This window comes from Ctenopharyngodon idella, chromosome 4 (genome assembly GCF_019924925.1).
Source record: "Ctenopharyngodon idella isolate HZGC_01 chromosome 4, HZGC01, whole genome shotgun sequence".
Lineage (NCBI taxonomy): Eukaryota > Metazoa > Chordata > Actinopteri > Cypriniformes > Xenocyprididae > Ctenopharyngodon > Ctenopharyngodon idella.
The window spans coordinates 10,162,721-10,183,841 of record NC_067223.1 but is presented as its reverse complement, the minus strand read 5'-3'; the positions used below and the strand labels follow the sequence as shown (position 1 = coordinate 10,183,841).

General features: G+C 36.6%; 1 protein-coding gene across 2 annotated transcripts in view; it reads left to right on the top strand.

The window, feature by feature from the left end:
• cped1 (cadherin-like and PC-esterase domain containing 1) overlaps positions 1–21,121 on the top strand; it is a 57,521-nt gene that overhangs the window by 25,430 nt on the left and 10,970 nt on the right. Inside the window, exons 12-15 of one of the 2 annotated variants that reach the window (XM_051891275.1) lie at positions 856–905; positions 2,103–2,289; positions 3,140–3,308; positions 20,685–20,802. In XM_051891275.1, coding sequence (XP_051747235.1) covers positions 856–905; positions 2,103–2,289; positions 3,140–3,308; positions 20,685–20,802 — 524 coding nt within the window. Of the gene's footprint in view, positions 1–852; positions 906–2,102; positions 2,290–3,139; positions 3,309–20,684; positions 20,803–21,121 lie in introns of both variants that reach the window. The other variant, XM_051891274.1, reaches the window with a different exon arrangement.

Here is a 21,121-nt window from a genome sequence, read left to right as displayed (position 1 = left end):
TTTCTCCCACAGTATCTCCCAAACCTCCTGATGTCTTACTTTTATATATTCTTTTTTTTTCCTTTTCAATTTTCTCACTCTCGCACACCATCTGTTAATGTAAAGAAACCTAAGAAAATCCAAAGCCCTATTGAGTGAATTATTCTCTTTTAGTTATTATTATTATTTAATCAATGATGATAATACATTTGGAATGGTTTACAATTAAAGAAATTGCTATTAAATAAACATTTGCATTTTCCTTTAAAAGTATGTTAGAATAGCATTTCAGATATTCTTGCATTGAATTTTTTTACTTTTATCTTTTTCTAAAGATAAAATATATATTTTCTGACATATTTAGTTAGTTAGTTAGTTAGTTAGTGGTGGGGCCAGTGAAAATGTTTACAAGGCAAGTAAAAATCTGGGCTGCTGGGAAAAAAAACCAAAAAAAAAACCTTATTGTTGTGCCATGTAAGGTCTTTTTATCTGTGATGATTGGGTTTGTGTGTATGTTGGATTGTGGGAAGTAAAGTGTCTGCATCTGTCTGGCTGGGGAATCCAAACTGGCACACAGCTCTGTTGTACAAAGTTATAACAGTCTTTGAGCATTATACTACAGTAAGGAATAATTGCAGCAAGGATTGTTATCATGTCAAGTGCTTCAAACAAATTAAGAGAATTTTTCAAGCCAACACTGATTGTTTTTATGTGTTAAAATGAGGAGGGGAAAGTCCTAAAAGGCTTGCTTTTTCTATTCCTGGAAAAAAAATCTGCAAATGTTCCATTCTTCCAATCACCTGAATTAATAAACCATTTTAGAGCACTTGTTGAGTTTTCTACTAATAATTGCTGTACTTTCTATAATTCCAGCAGCTTGGATGAGCCAAAGAGCCCAGAGGCATCAGATTCACTGTCAAGAAAAGGCAAGTAGCATGTGCTAACATTAACCTGACTATAAGAATTACAAATACACATTTGAATTGTTATAATATAGCACCGACTGTTTTTGCTTAATAATAATAAAACATTTGCGAACAGTTTCCATCCAGTGAGTCGAAGAAAACAAAATCGGCACTTCCTGATAAACTGGCGCTAAATATCACTAAGAAAAATGGAAGTTGCTGCAGTAGAAGACACTGTATATAATAATTTTTGTTTATAATAAATTACTTGCGCCTCAGAGCACGCAGATGAAACACAGTAAGCGCTGTCATATCATCTTGCATTCAGATGCCTGATGTTTGTGAACGCAATCGTGCGTGGCGCTTCTGGAAGGGAATTATACTGAACCAGTTTAACGACACAATGACCAAAACAGCATTTCAAATGCTGTGCAACGAGATCGGTGTGCTAGTTGTTCCAGTTATGCCGTGCCATCACAAAGTCACGTCTTTTTTGATGCGCATCAAGGAATTTATTCAGTAAAAGTGTTTCCATTGTAGTTTATGCGCATGTTTTCGTATCGCATAAAAAACTAATTTGAGTGCATACGTTTTTTTTTATGCACATTTTTAGAATTTATGTGCATCTTGGTGTTTCCATTCAGCTTTTTTTTTATGCGATATCCCAAAATGCGCATAAAAATAGGTGGATGGAAACATAACTAGTGTAATAACTGCTGATAATCAGCAGTGTTGGGGAAAGATACTTTTACAACTAATGTTACAATATTGCATTACTCCCTTAAAAAGTAACTAATTGCGTTACTTAGTTACTTTTTATGAAAAGTAATGTGTTGTGTTGTGTTACTTTTGCATTACTTTTACATTACTTTTTCTATTCTATTTTTGGCAAATGTAAAGGCCCTTTCACACCATAAATGAAATAAATAAGCCTCAGGCTGAAGGAAATGCAAATTTACGCCTGTACAGTAGAGGGCGCAGCTCAGACAAGAAAGTTTAGCACTATTGAACAGTAAAAACAAAAAAATGAAACACAAATGTGATGTTTATCTAAAGTCAGTTTTGCTTATTAGTATGGTTGAATTGGATCATTGAAGGTCAGCAGTAAAGACATTGGTTAATAAAGTGAGATTAAATACATAAAGTATAGGCCTATTTGTGGTATTTAACATTTAATTATTGCAGGTTGATTAAAATCAACTTACTTCTGTTTTCAAGGGAGGTGTGTTGATCCCCACCTGAGGCAGTTGTACACAGACCCTCCAATGGTGCTGATGCCGACGTTTAACGCATGGATGAAGGAATATCGAGCCGAGGTTCCATTTGATGTGATCACCATTCATATCCGGCCAGAACCAGTCAGCCCACACTGTCACATTCACCTGGACGAGCATCGTGGACCCAGGTAAACACAAAACTCAACGGCCTGTAGATTTAATTATTGTGGCATTCAAATTATTCTTTACATTCGGCATAAGAGATTAATTGTGTGTGGATAAAATCACAGAAACTTTTCTGTGTGGACTATGCAGCCATGCAGTCAGTGTTGTAAAACACAGCAGCTTGAGCTGGGAAACAATGAACAAAGGGTCTGTGGTACGGTAGTGCCGTCGCTGCTTTTTTCTGGGTAATCAGATCTGGCTTCTTATGTGTCAGTTCAAACTTACTTCACTGTTTGATTGATTTATCAGATTAATTTCTGAATTTGCTTTCCCATGCCTGGCGAGTCACACACACATACATTCAAAACCCCTGATTACTGTCTATTAGACTCCGTTACAGCCTGTAATCTCTAATACTCGCAGAGGAAAACAAAAGCATTTGTACATATTTAAAGCTGACCCTGACCCAAGATTACAATAAGAAGCTATTGGGCTTTTAATTGGTATTTAATAAAGAAAAGTTTAATGATAATAATAAATAACACAGATGACAAATAACATGGATATGAACACTGTTTATAATGTTCAATAGTGTATATTTTAATAATTATATACATATATATATATATATATATAAATATATATATATCTGTAGCAGTCTGGGCTTTCTCCTTTCTCAAGGTTTCGTGAAAGCACAGACTTATTTGTCCACGAGTGAGGGGTCACCTGTTGACTGGGACCCAGTTTTAATCCTCAGTAATCCTCCTCCCCTGTCATGGCAAGAATAACCCCAAAAGTGAAGGGTGTGTGTGTGTGTGTGCATAAGTGATCAGTTATGCTGAGTTCCTCAGAACTTTCCTCTGTTTCTTTCAGAATGGCAAACTACCCAGTTGGCCTGGGCAACAGCAGAATCAACATTCTGGTGATGGACGAATCAGAGGCCGAGCCTGTCGTCATGACGATATACACTCTGCACATATACCGTGAAAGCAGGCCCAGTCTGCCAATGTTTGATGAGTATGTGATGTGCAGCTTTGTGCAGGTATGCGCGACAAACACACACACACTCACCATCCCCTGCCCTAAACTCAGCAGGATACACTAATATACACATCTGTCTAAGAGGAATTTTTCGGCGTGCTTATGAAGTTTGTTACATTTTTACACTCTCAGAAAAATGGTCATGGCAGGGTGGGGGTGTGTTACCCTTTCAAAAGGTACACCTTTGTACCTTATTTCCCCCTAAACGGTGCATATTAGTATCTAAAAGGTACACAATAGTACCTTTTGAAAGAGTACTGCCCCAGTGACAGATTTTGTACCTTTTTTTCAGAAGGATCTATGAACATTTTGAGTGGGATGTAAATTAATCATTGAATTGATTAATTTAAATGGACCAACAATAAAACACTATTTTTGCTACTGAATTAGATATATTATTCCAAAATGTTTTCCGAAATTTTCACTACTTCTCAAGGGTTTCTTTGGATGTCATGCTTAACTGAATCAAAGTGATGCAACAGAAAGGAAAAAAGCAGAATGAGAGAAAATGAGTGAACAAGAAAAAGAGAGAGTGACAGTGTTCGTGACTCTGTGGATCTCTAGCTCATAATGAATGTGTTTTATGGCTGTGTATCTCCAGTGATAATGAGCTGATGACAGCATAATCCATAGGGATTCCTGTTTGGTTGGAGCTTCAGAGAGCATCAACCGCTTTCTGTTTCAGGAATCGTAAATAAGTTTAGCGTAAGTTACTGGCGGGTTTTCTGAAAAGATTCAGGACTTCAAAACTTACCAAGCTGTGAGTTTTCTTAATTTGTAAATCTCATTCGCTAGCTGTGTTTTTGTAAAATGAACATACGTAATTAAACAAATTGCTCCATATGTTCTCAATTGTTCAGAGACTTGTTTGTTAAAGGGTTAGTTCACCCCCCAAAAATGAAAATTCTGTCATTAATTACTCACCCTTTTGTCTTTCCAAAAATATGTTAGATTTTCGTTCATCTTCAGAGCACATTTTTTAATGAAATCTGAGGGATTTCTGTCCCTCCATTGACAGTTTATGCAACTACCACTTTCAAGCCCCAGAAAGGTAGTAAAGACATCATAAAGTAATTCATGTGACTCCAGTGGTTTAACCTCAGTTTTATGAAGCGTCACGAGTGCTTTGTTTGCGCAAAAAAACATAATTTATCACTTTATTTACAAAATATTAATGTCCAACGCGCGTTCATGCGAGCATCAGAATGCATGTGCGTGTTGTGTTGAGACGTTGCAGACGTTGTTGCGTGAACACGTGTTGGAGATTAATATTTTGTATTAAAAAAAAGTATTTATTTTTTTTTTTTTACACAAACAAAGCACTCGTGTCACTTCATAAAATTGAGGTTAAACCACTGGAGTCACATGAATTACTTTAACGATGTCTTTACTACCTTTCTGTGGCTTGAAAGTGGCAGTTATGTAGACTGTCAATGAAGGGACAGAAAACTCGCAGATTTCATCAAAAAAATCTTCATTTGTGTTCCGGAGATGAACAAATGTCTTACGGGTTTGCAACGACATAAAGGTGAGTAATTAATAACAGAATTTTCAGTTTTGGGTGAACTAACACTTAAACATGCACAAAGTATGTTAATGTGCCTGGGCTGACTGCTTGTGATCAGACAAATATTACTGTCAGGTGTAAACAGAGCATTTGATTGAATATTTGGGATAGTTAAGTTACCAATTGGACCAACTGATGAGACTTTGTCCTATGCTGGAGGACTCATTTTGGTCTTCAGTCTTCAATGTGTATGAGGATTGCAACCGATCCTTCTTTACAAATGACATTCCTTCATTTATCCCTTGATCCCTGGAGGGGAGAATGGGCTAGAAAAGCAAGCATTTTATCACGTTTCCCCATTCAAAGACAAATCAAAAGGTTGTCTGAGGCCTTATTTACAGCGAGGCAAACATATTCATAACTCTTCTCTTTGCACGTCAGGGACACAATCCTAAAACCATAAGCAGCATCAGTATTTACTGACTAGCGGTCACATGGGTATATTCAGAAAACAACATTCTGTTGATGGAGTGACCAAAAGATATTCATATGTGTCAAAAGATAATACACCATGTGTACCTCATTAATACACACAGGACTTCCTGACCTCATCCAGCATATAAATACGAGCACAAAGCTTGATGAATTATCCACTGTTTTGAAAACATCCAGCTGGAATAGTTTTGTTTGCAACTCATCATCTCATTCATTCACTTATTTAAGGGTGACATGATGCATTACCCAACATCTCTGATGGTGTCAGTTTTGTCAGTTTTAGGGAATTTTTTGTAGTTGTGATTTAAATGAACAATAGTTTAGCATTGCAGAAAATATAGAGGACACATCTTATAAAATGGAGGAAAATACCAGTGTGTGTGTGTGTGTGTGACCGGCGTCGCATCAGTTAAGCTTTTTCCGTAAGTTGAATAGGGAAGGTGTAGGATGTAGCGTAAGCTTTTTGAACTGCAAGAGGCATTGCGCTTTCTTCCTAAGTTGAATACGGAAGGTGGTCTGGCGGAAGCTAGATATGGATTTTTTTTTTTTTTACACAAACCAATTGATTCGCTTCAGAAGGCTTTTATTAACCCACCGGAGCCGTGTGGACCCGTTTATGATGGATGGATGTGGATGAAGGCACTTTCTTCAGCTCATACTTGTTGGTGCCGTTCACTGCCATTATATAGCTTGGATGTTGGACTGTTGGCTCTAAAGCTAATTTTTAATTGAAAGTGGGTGCTCTGGGTTCTGACTTTCAGGGAACGTAACTCCCCTATTTCTCCCCATCTCTGTGTTGACATATGGCTTGTGATTGAATGGGTTTTGAGAAGGAAGTTTTTTTTTTTCTGAGCAGAAGCCACAATGCGGTTTTAAAATTCTGGAGCTGATCCCCTACATATGATGGGTGTTTTTCAAGCCTCGAGGTGACATTCAGACATAACGGAGAAGATTGGCTTGTTGGCGTCTGTTCTGTTGATTCATATGTAGATATTTTTATTTATGAACTTTTCCAAACTCAAATGTAGCACAATCTGAAGCAAACTCTTTCCATTTTTGTATTTGTATCTCATGCCAAAACACATAGGGTGGTCTTGAGGGAAAACAATGCAAGAGACTTTAATTCTTTCCAACTGCATATGTGCATCTTTTTGCACCACAATCCCTCTAAGGAGCGGTTCACCCAAGCGTTAAAAAACCGCTGGATGGACAGCAATGGAACAGAACGCATGGGTCTCATTTTAACTTGACACGCCGTCATATAAACATGCCGCGAGATGTGACACAACTGCGAAGACATTCGTATTCAGACATTTAGAACATCTCTTTATCCTGCTTTAGGTGGATTACTGTGGAAAACATTAGTGCAGAAAGGACAGGGGAGGCAAGGTGGCAGCTCACAGGAATTCTTTTGAAGCTAAAGCATGTCGACATCCACGTCCACCATCTGCCCTCCCTCTCAACGCGCTCTCTGTTTGCCATTACAACCCTCAGCATCCATCAAAGCTCTGCGAAGTCAAACAATCACCCCTTTTTTTTGACTCTCTAATGCCAAAGCAATTAGATTAGCAAATGTGATTGGACCAGGAAAGGAAAATTTCACTCAAAAAATGGAAATCATCTACTCATCTTCTTGTCTTTCAAACCCAACCCCAAAGTCTTATTTTGTTAATGTTCATATAATGAAAGTCAATGGGATCCAAAAAGTTTTTGACTGTAAGATAATTTCTTTTGTGTTCTGAAGAAGAAAGAGATTCGTACAGGTTTGGAGAAATAAGGGTGAGTAAATAATGCCACAATTTTTATTTTTGTGTGATCTATACTATTAAATTCTTGACCCTATCTTCCAAATTCTTCAGAAGACTTGAAATATCTCATACAAGTGGAATGGACCATCTTTATGATACATTTATGGTGTTTTTGAATCCATATTTAAATCTTGAAAGCTTCTGAGAATCTTTTCCCTGAAACATGAACCTCGGCTGTTTTGGTATGGTGGATTGTTACTTCATTCTCTCCATTCTGAGGCAGTTAAGTGAGTTTGTCTGTCTCTTGTTCCTTCTGTGGATATTGAGGGCCTTCGTCTGGTGTTGTCATTAGTTAACTGACCCCTGCTTCCTAAAGCCCACTCCAGCTGAGAAGTGTACCACAGTGTGTTTGGCACACTGGTGTGTATATGGAGTCTTCTGGGTTTATGGAGTCTGTAATTAGGAGAAGGGACGTATTCTGTGTCACCTTGGCACTGTAAATATACAGATGAGGTCTTTTTAAAATGGTGTGACCTTTTCAATGCTGTATGGCTTATAAAACCAATGAGGTGCTAAAGGATGTAATGGTCTGTTAGGAGTGAGATTCTTTCTGTAGGGAAATGTGTTGGCATGTGCTGGACAATCTGATGATTTTTTTTTTAAACCGTGATTTTGTCTGACTTCAACTTAAGGATGAAGAGAAAACCAGTAAAAAGTTGTTTATAATTTCAGCTTTCAGTAGGGATGCCGAGTTAGTATGTTCCATTACGAAATTATCAAATAAGCATAAAAGCACATTTTAGCACATTTATCTGATTTAGGTGTTAATTGTTTAGGTTTGAACGTACAATCATGTTTGAATCTCTCATCAGCATAAGAACTGTATTGTATTGTATAATTATTTTTTATAAATTATACAAATTATGTTTTTTTTGTTGCATAATTTATATTATATACAAAATATACAACAAAATTTAAGTATTTATTTAAAAATAAGTTAACTTTTCTGCATGTTATCTGTGTCATAATCTGTAAATCTTGAAGCTCTGGGAACTGAATTTTCAGTATGTGAATGTGTTGTTTCAGTCCATTTAACTAACTCCTAAAAACCACCTGGCCTCTTTTCCTCTACCAAATGCTCTATCATCTGTTCTCTTTTCATGTTTTTCTCTCATTTCTTCCCCCTTCACCTCAATGGGTCAGCGAGAGTACCATGATGGTCATAGCTGGATGTCTGTAAACTGGGCGTGGGGGGTTGAGGACCACCAGAACCCCCTTCCAAACACAAGCTCCATTCACCCTGCTGGGCTTTGAAGTCCTCTCGAGTGTCTCTGGCCACTGTATTGTCAGGCTAATGCAGAATGTTGCCTGATTGTTGGGGCAATTTGATTTTTAATTAGTTGAAGACGACACAGGCAGGATGGCAGGTATGCAAACAGTTATTACTCCCACCCATCAAGGGTTGCATCAATGTTTTGACTCCCATACACGCATGTTCCTCTTCAGTCTTCCTTTATTTCTGTGTGAACACCTGCTTTCATCTTGTAGCAAAAACAAACACACCAAAGACAGTTATGAAGCACTATTTTAGTGGTGTCAGTGAACATGAACATAGACGTTTTTCTCTAAATACTCTCAAAAAAACCCAAGGGAGCTATAGTGGGTTAGTCTGTCTTGATAATCTTTTCATCTTGCTCTGCATTTGTGTTTTTTGTTTTATTTTGTTTTGTCCAAATACTTGCAGAATTGTGCAGTAATACCAAAGGAGCTGTAGCCTTGCTGTTAATGTGTTCCAGACGTGTTGAGCTGTAGATTTGGTTTTCTAACCTTTTTTTATTGTCCACCAGGTGAAAATATATAAAAGTGTGAATGCTTCAAAAGGCAGTTTTAAAAGTTTAAAGTCAAGGTTAGCACTTGCACTACTAATACAGGGTGGTAACGTGTTTTCAGCTACCTTTGACCCAAGTTTCAGTCACGAAACCGCATTTAAAACAGTCTTTAGTGCTGTCCACTTATGAACGGATCATCCGAAACTGATCTTAATACCAGCTGTAAAGAGACTGAAGGAACAGTTAATGAGGCATGGATGATTTCCTAGGCTCCTTTGTGGTGTGCTTGCACTAGTATTTTTATACTTGACCATCTTGCTTCTCACAGATTCTGTCTGACCAGCAGTTCACCTGCTAATGTGACGCTGTCCTTCTCCCTTCAAAACTCAAAGAATCTATGCTCATTCCACATACCTTGCCGGTCGGTATGGCGATGTAGAGTAAAGTGCTCATTTCCTCGCATTGTCAGGAGCTTTTAATCCTGCTTTGAAGTGCAGCAGCTTGGAGGATCCTCCACCAGGAGCCTCAATCCTATTTCGTAGAGAGAACTGCCTCTGTTTGCCCATCAGAGAGCTATGGGCTTGCTACCGTCAGTCTGTTCGCGCACATCTAGGACTGGCTAGCTCACCACAGAGAGCGAAAGGCCACAATGACAGACTTCATTGGCCTTATTAGTGCTGGACTGAGTTAGCACCAGCAAGAGGAAATGCCAATTTGACACAGTGTGCCACATTCACACAATCTTAATAAGATACAGCTGTTTTCTTGCAGATCTGATTAGGGAAAGACATTTTGGATTTTTGTCTGATGGTCACAAAAAGCTGTTTGTCATATGCGAATTGGCTAAATTCAAGTGATGAGGTTTCACTTTTTAATTACCTTGCTAGCTATGGTATCTGCCAATTACATTAAAATGACAAAGATTTACATTAATTATATTGATAACAGTGGTTGTTTTATTGTAGTAACAGTAACTGTCATAACTCTTTTGGCTGAAACTAAGGACAGATAAATAGATAGATATATATATATATTTTATTTTTGTATCTTTTTTTTTTTTTTTTTTTTTTTTTACAATTTTATTTTATTTTTTATTTGTAATGTATGGAAGCTTGTTTCCGCCACTGAATAAAATTTTAAAAAGTTATTAATTACGAATTTTTTTCTCGCAATTGCGAGTTTACATCTTGCAATTCTGACTTTTTTTCACAATTGCAAGTTATAAAGTCAGAATTGTTAGATATAAACTCACAATTGCAAGAAAAAAAGTCTGAATTGTGAGTTTATATCACGCAATTCTGACTTTAAAACACGCAATCGCGACTTTATATTACGCAATTCTGACTTTAAAACATGCAATCGTGACTTTATATTACGCAATTCTGACTTTAAAACACACAATCGTGACTTTATATTATGCAATTCTGACTTTAAAACACGCAATCGCGACTTTATATTATGCAATTCTGACTTTATAACTCGCACTTGTGAGCGAAAAAAGTCAGAATTGTGAGATGAAGTCGCAATTACTTTTTAAATTGTTTTATTGCATGGCGGAAACAAGCTTCCAAAGTAATCTATTCATTTGTTTTATTATTTATTTATTTTATATTATATATATATATATATATATATATATCTTTTTTTTTTTTTTTTTTTTTTTTAATTGTTTAAAAAAAATCTAGTCATTCTCAATCATGTATTCATATAGAAGGCTATTTCTTTATTGCTTTATTTATTTATTTATTTATTTTATCTCAGCTGTGGCCTAGCTGTTAGTGTACATGCCATATATATTATTTTATTTTAAGGATTCTCACTGAATATCCTATTTCACAAAAGTAAAACACTTGCTATGTCTTTCTAATCCTATACTCTTAGAACAAACTTGCTCTTATTTTGCTAATCCTTCATCCTTGAGTTTTTCTTCTGCATTGTTGGTCTTGAGTTTCACTCAGGTGATGACAGAAGGGTTTGATTGGGATGACTGATGGAGGTGGATATATGGAGAGAGACAGGACAGACCTCCTGAACCGCACCTTTCATCTCTCTCTTTCCCTCTCACACACTAAAACCTCTTCTTTTTTTCACTCTCTCCAGCTCAGGCTCTCACAGTGGGTCTTGAGGCCTTTATTTGCTCCATCAGGATCCGGGGTGGAATCTAAGAGATTATGTAGCAGTCCACATGCGCGCGTGATCAGGAGCTCTGCTTTTGAAGTCTGTCAGATCAGACCCACTCACACATGGATTAAGCTCTTACAGCACCGTCTGGGTCAGAACGGGGCAGTGAATGCGCATACATGCTCTCCCACCAGTGCACTTCTCCAAAATGATGGTGTTATAATGTGTGCTGTGTGTTACTCCTGACTTCTGTGTGTGAGAGGAAAATAGCTGGATTTTGGGCCAGGGATAAATCAGAAAATAAGCCTCCTCTCTGTTTGGTAATTTTACATCTGGTATCTGATCGCTGAGTCAAGGCTTTTAAATTAAAGTGAAAGGAAATGTTTTTTTACACTTGGTTGCCAGCATTGTCTGTTTTTGTTACACACCTGTGTAACCATGAGGGGAACTGACTTCATACATCCGCTAAAAATCACTACGACACCAGTTACTTAAAGTCAATGCAAAGGTGGCTCAGAAAAGTCATTTCTTAGCAGATGCCTCTTGGATTAATGTTTTATTATCTAATGCTTCGGCTTTCAGACATGTTTGTCTTAAAGGGATAGTTCACCCAAAAATAAAAATTATCCCATGATTTACTCAGCCTCAAGCCATTCTAGGTGTATATCTTCTTTCAGATTAACACAATCGGAGTTATTTTAAAAAATATCCTGGCTCTTCCAAGCTTTATAATGGTAGTGAAGCGGTCAGAGTTTACGCTTCCGCCGTAAGTCAACTTGTTTACGGATGTTGGCGGGAAGCTGGTTATTATAGATTATTAAGTTGTAAATATGGATATTTTTCTTACAAAAACACATCGCTTTGCTTCTGAAGGCCTTTATTAACCCCCTGAAGCCATATGGATTACTTTTATGATGGATGGATGTGGTTTTTTGGGCTTTAAAATTGTGAGCGCCATTCACTGCCATTATAAAGCTTGGAAGAGCCAGAATATTTTTAATTTAACTCTGATTGTGTTCTTCTGAGAGAAGATAGTTATGTACACCTAGGATGGCTTGAGGGTGAGTAAATTATGGGATGATTTTCATTTTTGGGTGAACTATCCCTTTAAGTGTCCAAATATGGTCTGTTGGTGAGCATTAGAAGTCTGGTACCAGAAACGAGCAAGATGGGGAAACTGGTTTAGAGTCTGAGAAACATTCTGCATTATAACAGAAAAACCATGTGGTAACTTTTGGACCTGACTGCTGATTTTCATTGAACGGTTCTGCGGTCTGGCCACAGCCCACTTTTTGCTTTGTACCTAATCAGCTCACTTGTACCAGAGAAATGAGTAAATGTATCCGTTCTGCTCTTAATCAGTCCCTGTTAAAGAAGGGATCCAGCTAAAAGCTGTTTGCCAGTCTCACTCAGAAGTTGACTTCCTGCTCTGCCTTGTGTTTTTGTGGTCCAGGGCCCAATTATTTCACAATAACAAAACCACTGGTGGTTCACTATTAGCACGGCTTTACTATGCTTCAGTCAGTTTGTGTGCTGTGTCATGGATTACACAGTGTTGACTACATTGTTTTTTTCATATTTATTTTATCTTGTCCACTTTAGACATTCTACTAACTATAAGTAACTCTGATTAATTTGCAACTACATGTCAACTAGCTCTCATTAGTAGAGCATTAGAAGACTGTTAGGTTATAGGGTTAGGGTTAGTAGAATAAGTTGACATGTACTTGCAAAGTTACTTAATTTTTTACTTACATAGTCAGTAGAATGTTTGTTGAGGGACCATCAAAATAAAGTGTTAGCAGATATTAAGCAGACAGTCTACTAATATTCTAATAAGAGTTAGTTGACATGTAGATGCAAAGTTACTTATAGCTAGTTAAATGTCCAAACTGGACTATCGAAATAAAGTGTTACCAAAAATTAATTCATTAGCAGCAGATCAGCATATTAGAATGATTTCTGAAGGATCATGTGACACTGAAGACTGGAGTAATGATGCTAAAAATTCAGCTTTGCATCACAGGATTATTTTTGATCAAATAAATGTAGCCTTGGTGAGCATAAGAGACTTCTTTAAAAAAATGTAAAAATCTTACAGAACCCAAACTTTTGAACGGTATGCATCTAGATATTTATATAGTAAAGTAAGAGTAATTATATAAAAAAAAAAAATACATGCATGGATGCATTCTACGAAAGTCCTACCATTGAGATGAATGAGAATACTAACAGATATGTTAAGTATTACAGACCTTCCAGCCCCAGCCAGTTAAAGAAAGATCTGCTTTGGCGGTGATTTATTCTGGCCAAAGTAAAGATGCAACATTTTTGACCTTAGTCCAATTTGTCTTCAAGGACTAGAAATTTCCCGCCGTTAAATCTCACACTTACGTTTCTGAATAACTCTGTCGTCTGTTTTCGTTTTTCAGCTCTCCTACCGAGAGACAGATCAGTGAAGTAAGAGCAGCTGTGAGTGTGTGTCTGTGTCCAACTGACTCTTTTTACCTCTGCTGCTAACATGAATGGAAGATCACTTGATTAAAGCCAAGCTGTGTGCTTTTGACTTTCTTTAATGCCCGTGTGTGTTTGGAGGGGAAACAGGGGCCATGAGTGTGTATCACAGGTGGTACAGGGCTGTATCGTATTACAGAGGAAGTTAGTGTGTGTGTTCTGAAAAGATGAGACTGGCAGCTTTGACTTCTGTTCATTTCCTCACTGTAATTAGTAAATGCTTATCTGATTCCATGTTTAGCCTGAGAAAGAGAAAAAGAGGGTAAGAGAGAAACAGATGAGAAGGGAGACTGCAGACTCAATGACAGAAAACAATTGAAACACTACATTTCAGTAGTATACAGAGTAAGTGTCATGACTCAGTGTATTTAAGTAATTAATAAAAAAAAAATATTATTATTATTATCAATAAGCTATTTTTTATAAAAATGTATTATTATTATTCATTATAACAACAAAGAAATATAAATATAAAACATTATTATTTATTAAATATATTATTATTATTATAAATAATAATAGTAACAAAGAAATATACATATATAATATTACTATTGTCATTATTAATATATTTTATAAAAATTACTGAATAATAATTTTCACATTTATATTTCTTTGTTATTATAAATATTTTAATAAAATATATATTATTAATTATAGCAACAATAATACTAAAACATGTAAAAATATATTATTCAGTATTTTTATAAAACATATTAATAATAATATAATAATAATAATAATTAGTAACAAAAATATATAAATATAAATTAAATTATCATATAAAATAAAACTTTTTTCTGAATTTAAAAAAAAAATTATATTACACATGTATGTGTAATATTTTTTATTTTTGAGGTTTCTTTTTTATATTATAGTTATATTATTATAGTTGTATTATTTTATAGTATTATATATATATATATATATATATTTATATCTTATAAATATTTTAATAAAATATATTAATAATTATACTGACAATAATAATGATAAAAAAATATATAAATATATTATTCAGTTATATATTCAGTATTTTTTTTATAAAACATATTATTAATAATAATATTAATAAAAATAACAGTAACAGTAACAAAGAAATACAAATATAACATTTTTATCATATAAAATAAAACTTTTATGAATTAAAAAAATTATATTACACATATATATGTAATATTTTTTTATTTTTGAGGTTTCTTTTTTATATTATAGTTATTATATTTATATATATATATATATATATATATATATATATGGGCAACTTTTAAATTTGCTGCAGGTTGCCCTACAGGTTAAAGGATGTACAAATTCAGCATTCCGACCCATGTTTTAAACGCTAAAATCTCTCTGGTAGCCGGTAGATTTGTATTAGTTGAAGCTTTGAAGGAAAATTTTTAAAAATGGTTCAATTGGCCCCAATCCCAAGACTTGTCATGCCATCATTTATGACAGACACAGAAAGGAAAGAAAGAGATATGGAATTTTACTGTCTTCTCGTTGCATCCTTGTGTTGTACTTTCTGTAGTTGATGGATCCATATTTTGATTGCTCAGATCCTTTAATGGAGCTCAACTCAACACCGGATTCCATCTGTCATCTTCCATTACAGCTCAAATTTGTCAGAACCGCAGCTGTCGAACGCCACTTCAGTATGACTCGGGGAAAAAACCAAACCGGCGACAGCAGTGTTCAAACACGTGAACTCCAAACCTTGTGAGCTTTAATCTGACCCCCCAGAACAGATGACACTGACTGCTGATGCAATCAGAGGTCATGAACCCCTGAACCCTGTATCTCAACCTGGCCTGGAAAGCATTTACAGTGAGCATATCAAATAAGTATTCGGAAGATCACTGCAAATATCAGTAATTAGATTTACTGTGTGTTTATGTGTGTACCCATGTGGTTTGTATTAACGGAATCCACTGATCTCATATCAGATACAGACTTATTCATTATTAACAGTGGCCTTGGATCTTTGACCAATATGAAATGGGTCATCAGAGGTTTGCAGGGAAAACTACGGCTGTTTGCGAATGGAAGTATTGCATATTCTGCACTTTATAGCATTTGAGTGACATCCTCCTGTCTTATGTTGCCTCAGATTTGTCTTAAGTGTGCGTTTGTTGCGTGTTTAGTGTATAGCTGGCAGTAGCTATGCATTCAGCTGTAATAGAGATCTACTGTATGAAAACAGAGACCAGATGTGGAGTAAAGCTCCTCTTCAGATAACCTGACCTTATAAGAGCATGTCTATACTGTTTTCCAAAAGCTTATATGAGCTTTTTGGCTTGGACCTGCTACGGTTGATTGCATCCATGTGTTTGTGTTCGTGTATGTTTATCGGTGTAATTATGTTTGGAGACACAGAACTTCAGAACAATGCCTGAGACAGTTTGACAAACAATCATATACTGTGATTATGAAGTATATCAAATTGCTTCCTGCTTCCGCTTAGTAAATGATTCAGTGACTTGATCCATTGTTGCCTGTTAGTTCATAGGTCTAAGAGACATATTCCGTGGAAATGCTATTTTATTTATTTTATTTTCTTATTATTTTATTTTTTATTTATTTATTTTTATTATTTTTATTTTTATTGTTTTTTGTTTTGTTTTGTTTTATTTTTTATTTTTTTTTATTTTTTTTTATTTTATTTTATTGTTTTGTTTTGTTTTGTTTTATTTATTATTTTATTTTATTTATTTATTTATTTATTTATTTATTTATTTTTGGACATTTAGATGCTGTCACAAAGCACATTGTTTTAGGTTATCTAACAAAAATTTTTTTGCAGTTTAAATTTTATTAATACAGCAAACCGCTTTATTTATTATGGTCTTCAAAAGCAGATTAAATCATAAAGATGTATTCATATATTTTATTTTATTTTATTTTATTTATTCCTTCTCTTTTCTTATTCCTTAATCCAGAATTTTCTCCCTCATAGTCTGTTATCTTTCACTTGCTAAATGCGAATGCTAGAATTTAACTTTTGAAGTTACTCTAAATAAAACCTCTCTTTCTGTTCTCTTAGCCGATTAAAGGATTCAGCCCGAATACCTCTTTTATATTCTTTCAAATAAAACTTTTTGATGCCTGCTGCATATGCTGCTTCTGTTTTCATCCTCCTAATTGAAAAGAAACCCAATAGCCTGTCTTATAGTGTGAGGGATTGGCTGACAGCATGACAGTTCTATATAGGATTACAATCCACAATCCACAGGATTACATTAAACACTCTCAGTAAAGCCACTTCAGGCTTTCATAACAAAGGCTGTATTTCATTGAGCAGATGGGACATCTATACGGCACTTCTCACAATGCAGCCAGTTTAATTACACTTTCGTTTTTGCATTGATTAGTGTTGAAGAAAGCATGCCTCAAATGCATCAGCTTATCTGCCACTTCTAAGTCTCTTTGTTGGTTGGGCACTCTCACACTGACCTGTAATACAACATCTGTCGAATCAAGTTCCCATCTGACAAAATATCATGGTTATTTCACCTTATTTTCAGGCCAAGAGAGGAAAAGGTTATATTTGAGGAGAGCTTTTAAAAGTGTACACTGTCATTTTGATGTCATCTATGCTACTAATGAATAAAATGGCCCCAAAAAAGTCCCAAATTGTTAGATAAACAGTCTAACTTTATTTTATCTTTTTTTTTTCTGTCAAATTTTCATTTTGATTGCCAGTTGTTTTGCTCAATCCAATACAGAGCGACACTTGATCCTACTGGAATGGTTTTACATGTTTGATCCTCGGCAGAAAGCTGCTAATCTCCTGCTTGTAAATTTTTATGTCTTTCATTGCACTACAGCTGAGGGCTTTGTCTCCAATGGCGGCTTATTAAAACATCCCTCTTAAGTATGTGTCCTTCCTCTCAGAGGGCTTAAGACTCTCACTTGAAACAAACTTTTAAAGATACAAGCTAAGCAGAGGGTTCTTGTGGAATCTGAAAGGGTTTGTGAGAGCTGGTAGTAAGGCAGAGACTTGACCGTGTTGGCAGCTGAGAGTACGGTCTGATGTACGGCAATAATCCTGGCTTTTCTATCAGCGCGGCTTATTCACTTTGATCTGCGGAGATTACACTGCCGTTTCTGTTGGTCTCTGCACCCTGTAACCAACACGAATGGCTCAGACAAGCTTTCAGAGCTTAAAGGGATAGTTCACCCAAAAATGAAAATTCTCTCATTAATTGCTCACCCTCATGTCGTTCAAAACCTGTAAGACCTTTGTTAATCTTTGGAACACAAATTAAGATATTTTTGATGAAACCCCTCAGTAGACAGCAATTTAATTACCTCTTTCCAGGCCAAGAAAGGTAGAAAAGACATTGTTAAAATAGTCCATGAATGTAGTATTGGTGTGATGGTGTGATGCTGACTCAGGAGCCGGCCAATACTGAGCCAGAAAAAAATAATATAACATTACATAACATTAATGGGGCATTCACACCCGACGCGACTATTCGCGCGTAGTTGGACGCTTGAACATTTTGAGTTTACTCGCTTCATTCGCGCGTGAAATTCACTTCACAGCAGACGCGAATTCGTGTCATGAGAGGGGCTTCTGCCAGGCGGCTCCAGTCTCGTTTCTGCACACTTCCTCTGAATAAACACATCAACTCGTCAGCGGGAAAGTAGTTGTAAAATACGGCGAATAAGCTCAATTTGCTGGCTTTAGCTAGCTTGTAGTCTCAATATTTGTATATATATAGCTCAAATTGAGTAAAGAGCATTTTTTACAACTTACCAGATTGTCCGACTTCCTCATTCACTTTCTTCCAAGCAAGATCCTTTTTATTCCTGTTTCTATAAAAGTATGAAGATGTATCGTACAGCGACGATGATTTTGTCCTCCATTGTTGCTTCGGATTTCTGCCTCCTCTTGCTATGTCGTAATCACGTCACTTCTAGAGCAAGCTCCTGACGCGGTGCGAATTTTCGCCAAAGTTCAGATTTTTCAACTCGCACGATTTGCGCAAATCATGCGTTACGCGCGTCAAATGCCCGAAATGCTCAATTCGCGCCGCGTCATTCGCACCGCCTCATTCGTGCGAATCGCGCCGCAGGATATCTATTTGCATCTTTGCATTGACTTAACATGTAAATCACTCACGCTTAACGCTTCATTCGCATCTGGTGTGAACGCACCACAAGGTTGAACCACTGCAGTCACATGGACCATTTTAATGTCTTTAGTACCTTTCTGGGCCTGAAAAGTGATAATTAAATTGCTGTAAATAGCTTTCGGATTTCATCGAAAATATCTTAATTTGTGGTCCGAAGAAGAACGAAGGTCTTATGGGTTTCGAACGACATGAAGGTGAATATAATTAAAGGATTAGTTCATTTTAAAATAAAAATTACCCCAAGCTTTACTCATCCTCAAGCCATTCTAGGTGTATATGACTTTCTTCTTTCTGATGAACACATTCGGAGTTATATTAATAAATATCCTGACGCATCCAAGCTTTATAATGGCAGTGAACGGGGCCAACGGGTACGAAGCTCAAGAAAGTGCATCCATCCATCATAAACATATTCCGGGGGGTTAATAAAGGCCTTCTGAATGATGCATTTGTGCAAGAAAAATATCCATATTTAACAAGTTATTCGACTTACAAAGAAAGTGTAATGCCTTTCACAGTTCAAAACACTTACGCTACATCCTACGCCTTCCCTATTCAACTTATAAAAAAAAGCTTAACTGATGTGGATGGAGGCACTTTCTTCAGCTCATACTTGTTGGTGCCATTCACTGGCATTATAAAGCTTGGATGTGTCAGGATATTTATTAATATAACTCAGATTGTGTTCATCAGAAAGAAGAAAGTCATATACACCTAGGATGGCTTGAGGGTGAGTAAAGCTTGGTGTAATTTTCATTTTAAAATGAATAAATCCTTTAATGACAGAATTAAGAATTAACCCTTTAAATGTTCACACACTGAAAAAACATGCACACATGGCAAAATTGTATAGAATAATAAAACCACTAACCCTAAATCTGAAGTATAATTAGTGTCTATAAGATGAATGGTGCACACAAATTTTAATTCAAAGAGTTAGGACTCTCGAAGTATGAAATATCACCAAAGAGTTTCACAGAACCTGCAAAATGACTTAAGAGAATGAATAAATTCTGTGAAATTTCCTTTCATCAACTTTAAATCGTTCTCGTTTTTGTATATTCCCCAGTCCCTCATGTTCCTTTCATCCATACTGGTTTTGTGAAATCCTCATTAACCAGATGCTCTTGATTCATTATTCTCTGGTGATTTAAAGACAGAAGCCAAGCTCTGATCTGAGCTTGAAGAACCTGAGAGTACCTGACCTTGGACGAAACTCTTTATTCCATAATTTTCTTCTCCAAGGAATGGAAAAATGACAGATGAGAGAGATAAAATGAAGGGTTTTTGTTCTTTCATGTTTCTTTGCCCTCCGAATGTGAATTAATTACACGCATTTTCCTTTCCGGAGGGATGCTAACTTTTCGCCGGCTCCGATGCATAAAGCGCTAGGCAGTTTCCGCCAGGCTCAGATGAACCGTCTGATTTATGCTGGGCTGCTCAGAATCAAAAGCCCGCTCGTGTTTGCACGCACACACTGTGTGCAGGTACGAACAAGAAAATCCCTGTTAAGTTGTCTTGTGGCACTTTGTCGAGAACAGCGGCAGGAACTTGGGGAATGTTACGTGGCTTTGAGAAGCCCCTGTGCAAAGTGTTAAGGAAGGGGGCAAGCAAAAGAGTCAACGGAGAGCCGGTCTTCTGAAGTCGAGCCAGACCCGATGGCTCCCGTGAAGGACTTCAGGGGTCGGCGGAGTAGGCTCGCTGCTGTCATTTAGCCTGTTAGGTTTGTTTGACCCTTGACCCATAACAAGGGGCAAGGCCGCAGGGCAGGCGTCAGGCGGCGCGCCTGCTTTAATTTGTCCGTGAGGAACCTCGTGTATGCGGACACATGAAAGCGAAGGGGGAAAGCTAGGGTGAAGAAAGCTATGGAAACTTCACAACAGCTCAATCTTTATCCATCAAAGGGTGATTTTATTGTCTTGAATGCTTAAATTTTTAACACAAGAGTGCAACCAGCATCTCAGAATATCTTTCCAGACTCAAAACTCACCTGTTTCTCTTTCTTTTTCCACTGTATCTGAGCAGGACTGTGGCCTTGTGGTCAGACCAGATCAGCCCTGCGGTTTGGAGCCCATTCCAGGGTTGAGATCTTCAGGAGAGGCCCAGGTCTCACCTCGGCCTTGCCTCTCAGGAGATGAACCTGGTAGGTTTCTTCCAGGTTTTGATCATGGGCTTGTAGTAAAGTATCCGAAATTTGAATACGAAACTTGCTGTAAGATTTACAGTCCTGTTTTTTCATATAAGGTAACTCATAAAGTCAAACTGGTTGTTGCAGATTTTCTGTTTTGTGGACAGATGAAACATTTTCCACCTATTTTTCCTCTGGTGTGAATGACGATGTTGGCCCTAAAACCACATTTCAGTTGCAAAGTAGTTCATCATGTGTTTGGCTATATTAGCACAACGTTCACGGTTTATTAGCCGCTCCACTAGAGGATGGGAAAGGTTTGCTTGTGAACTCA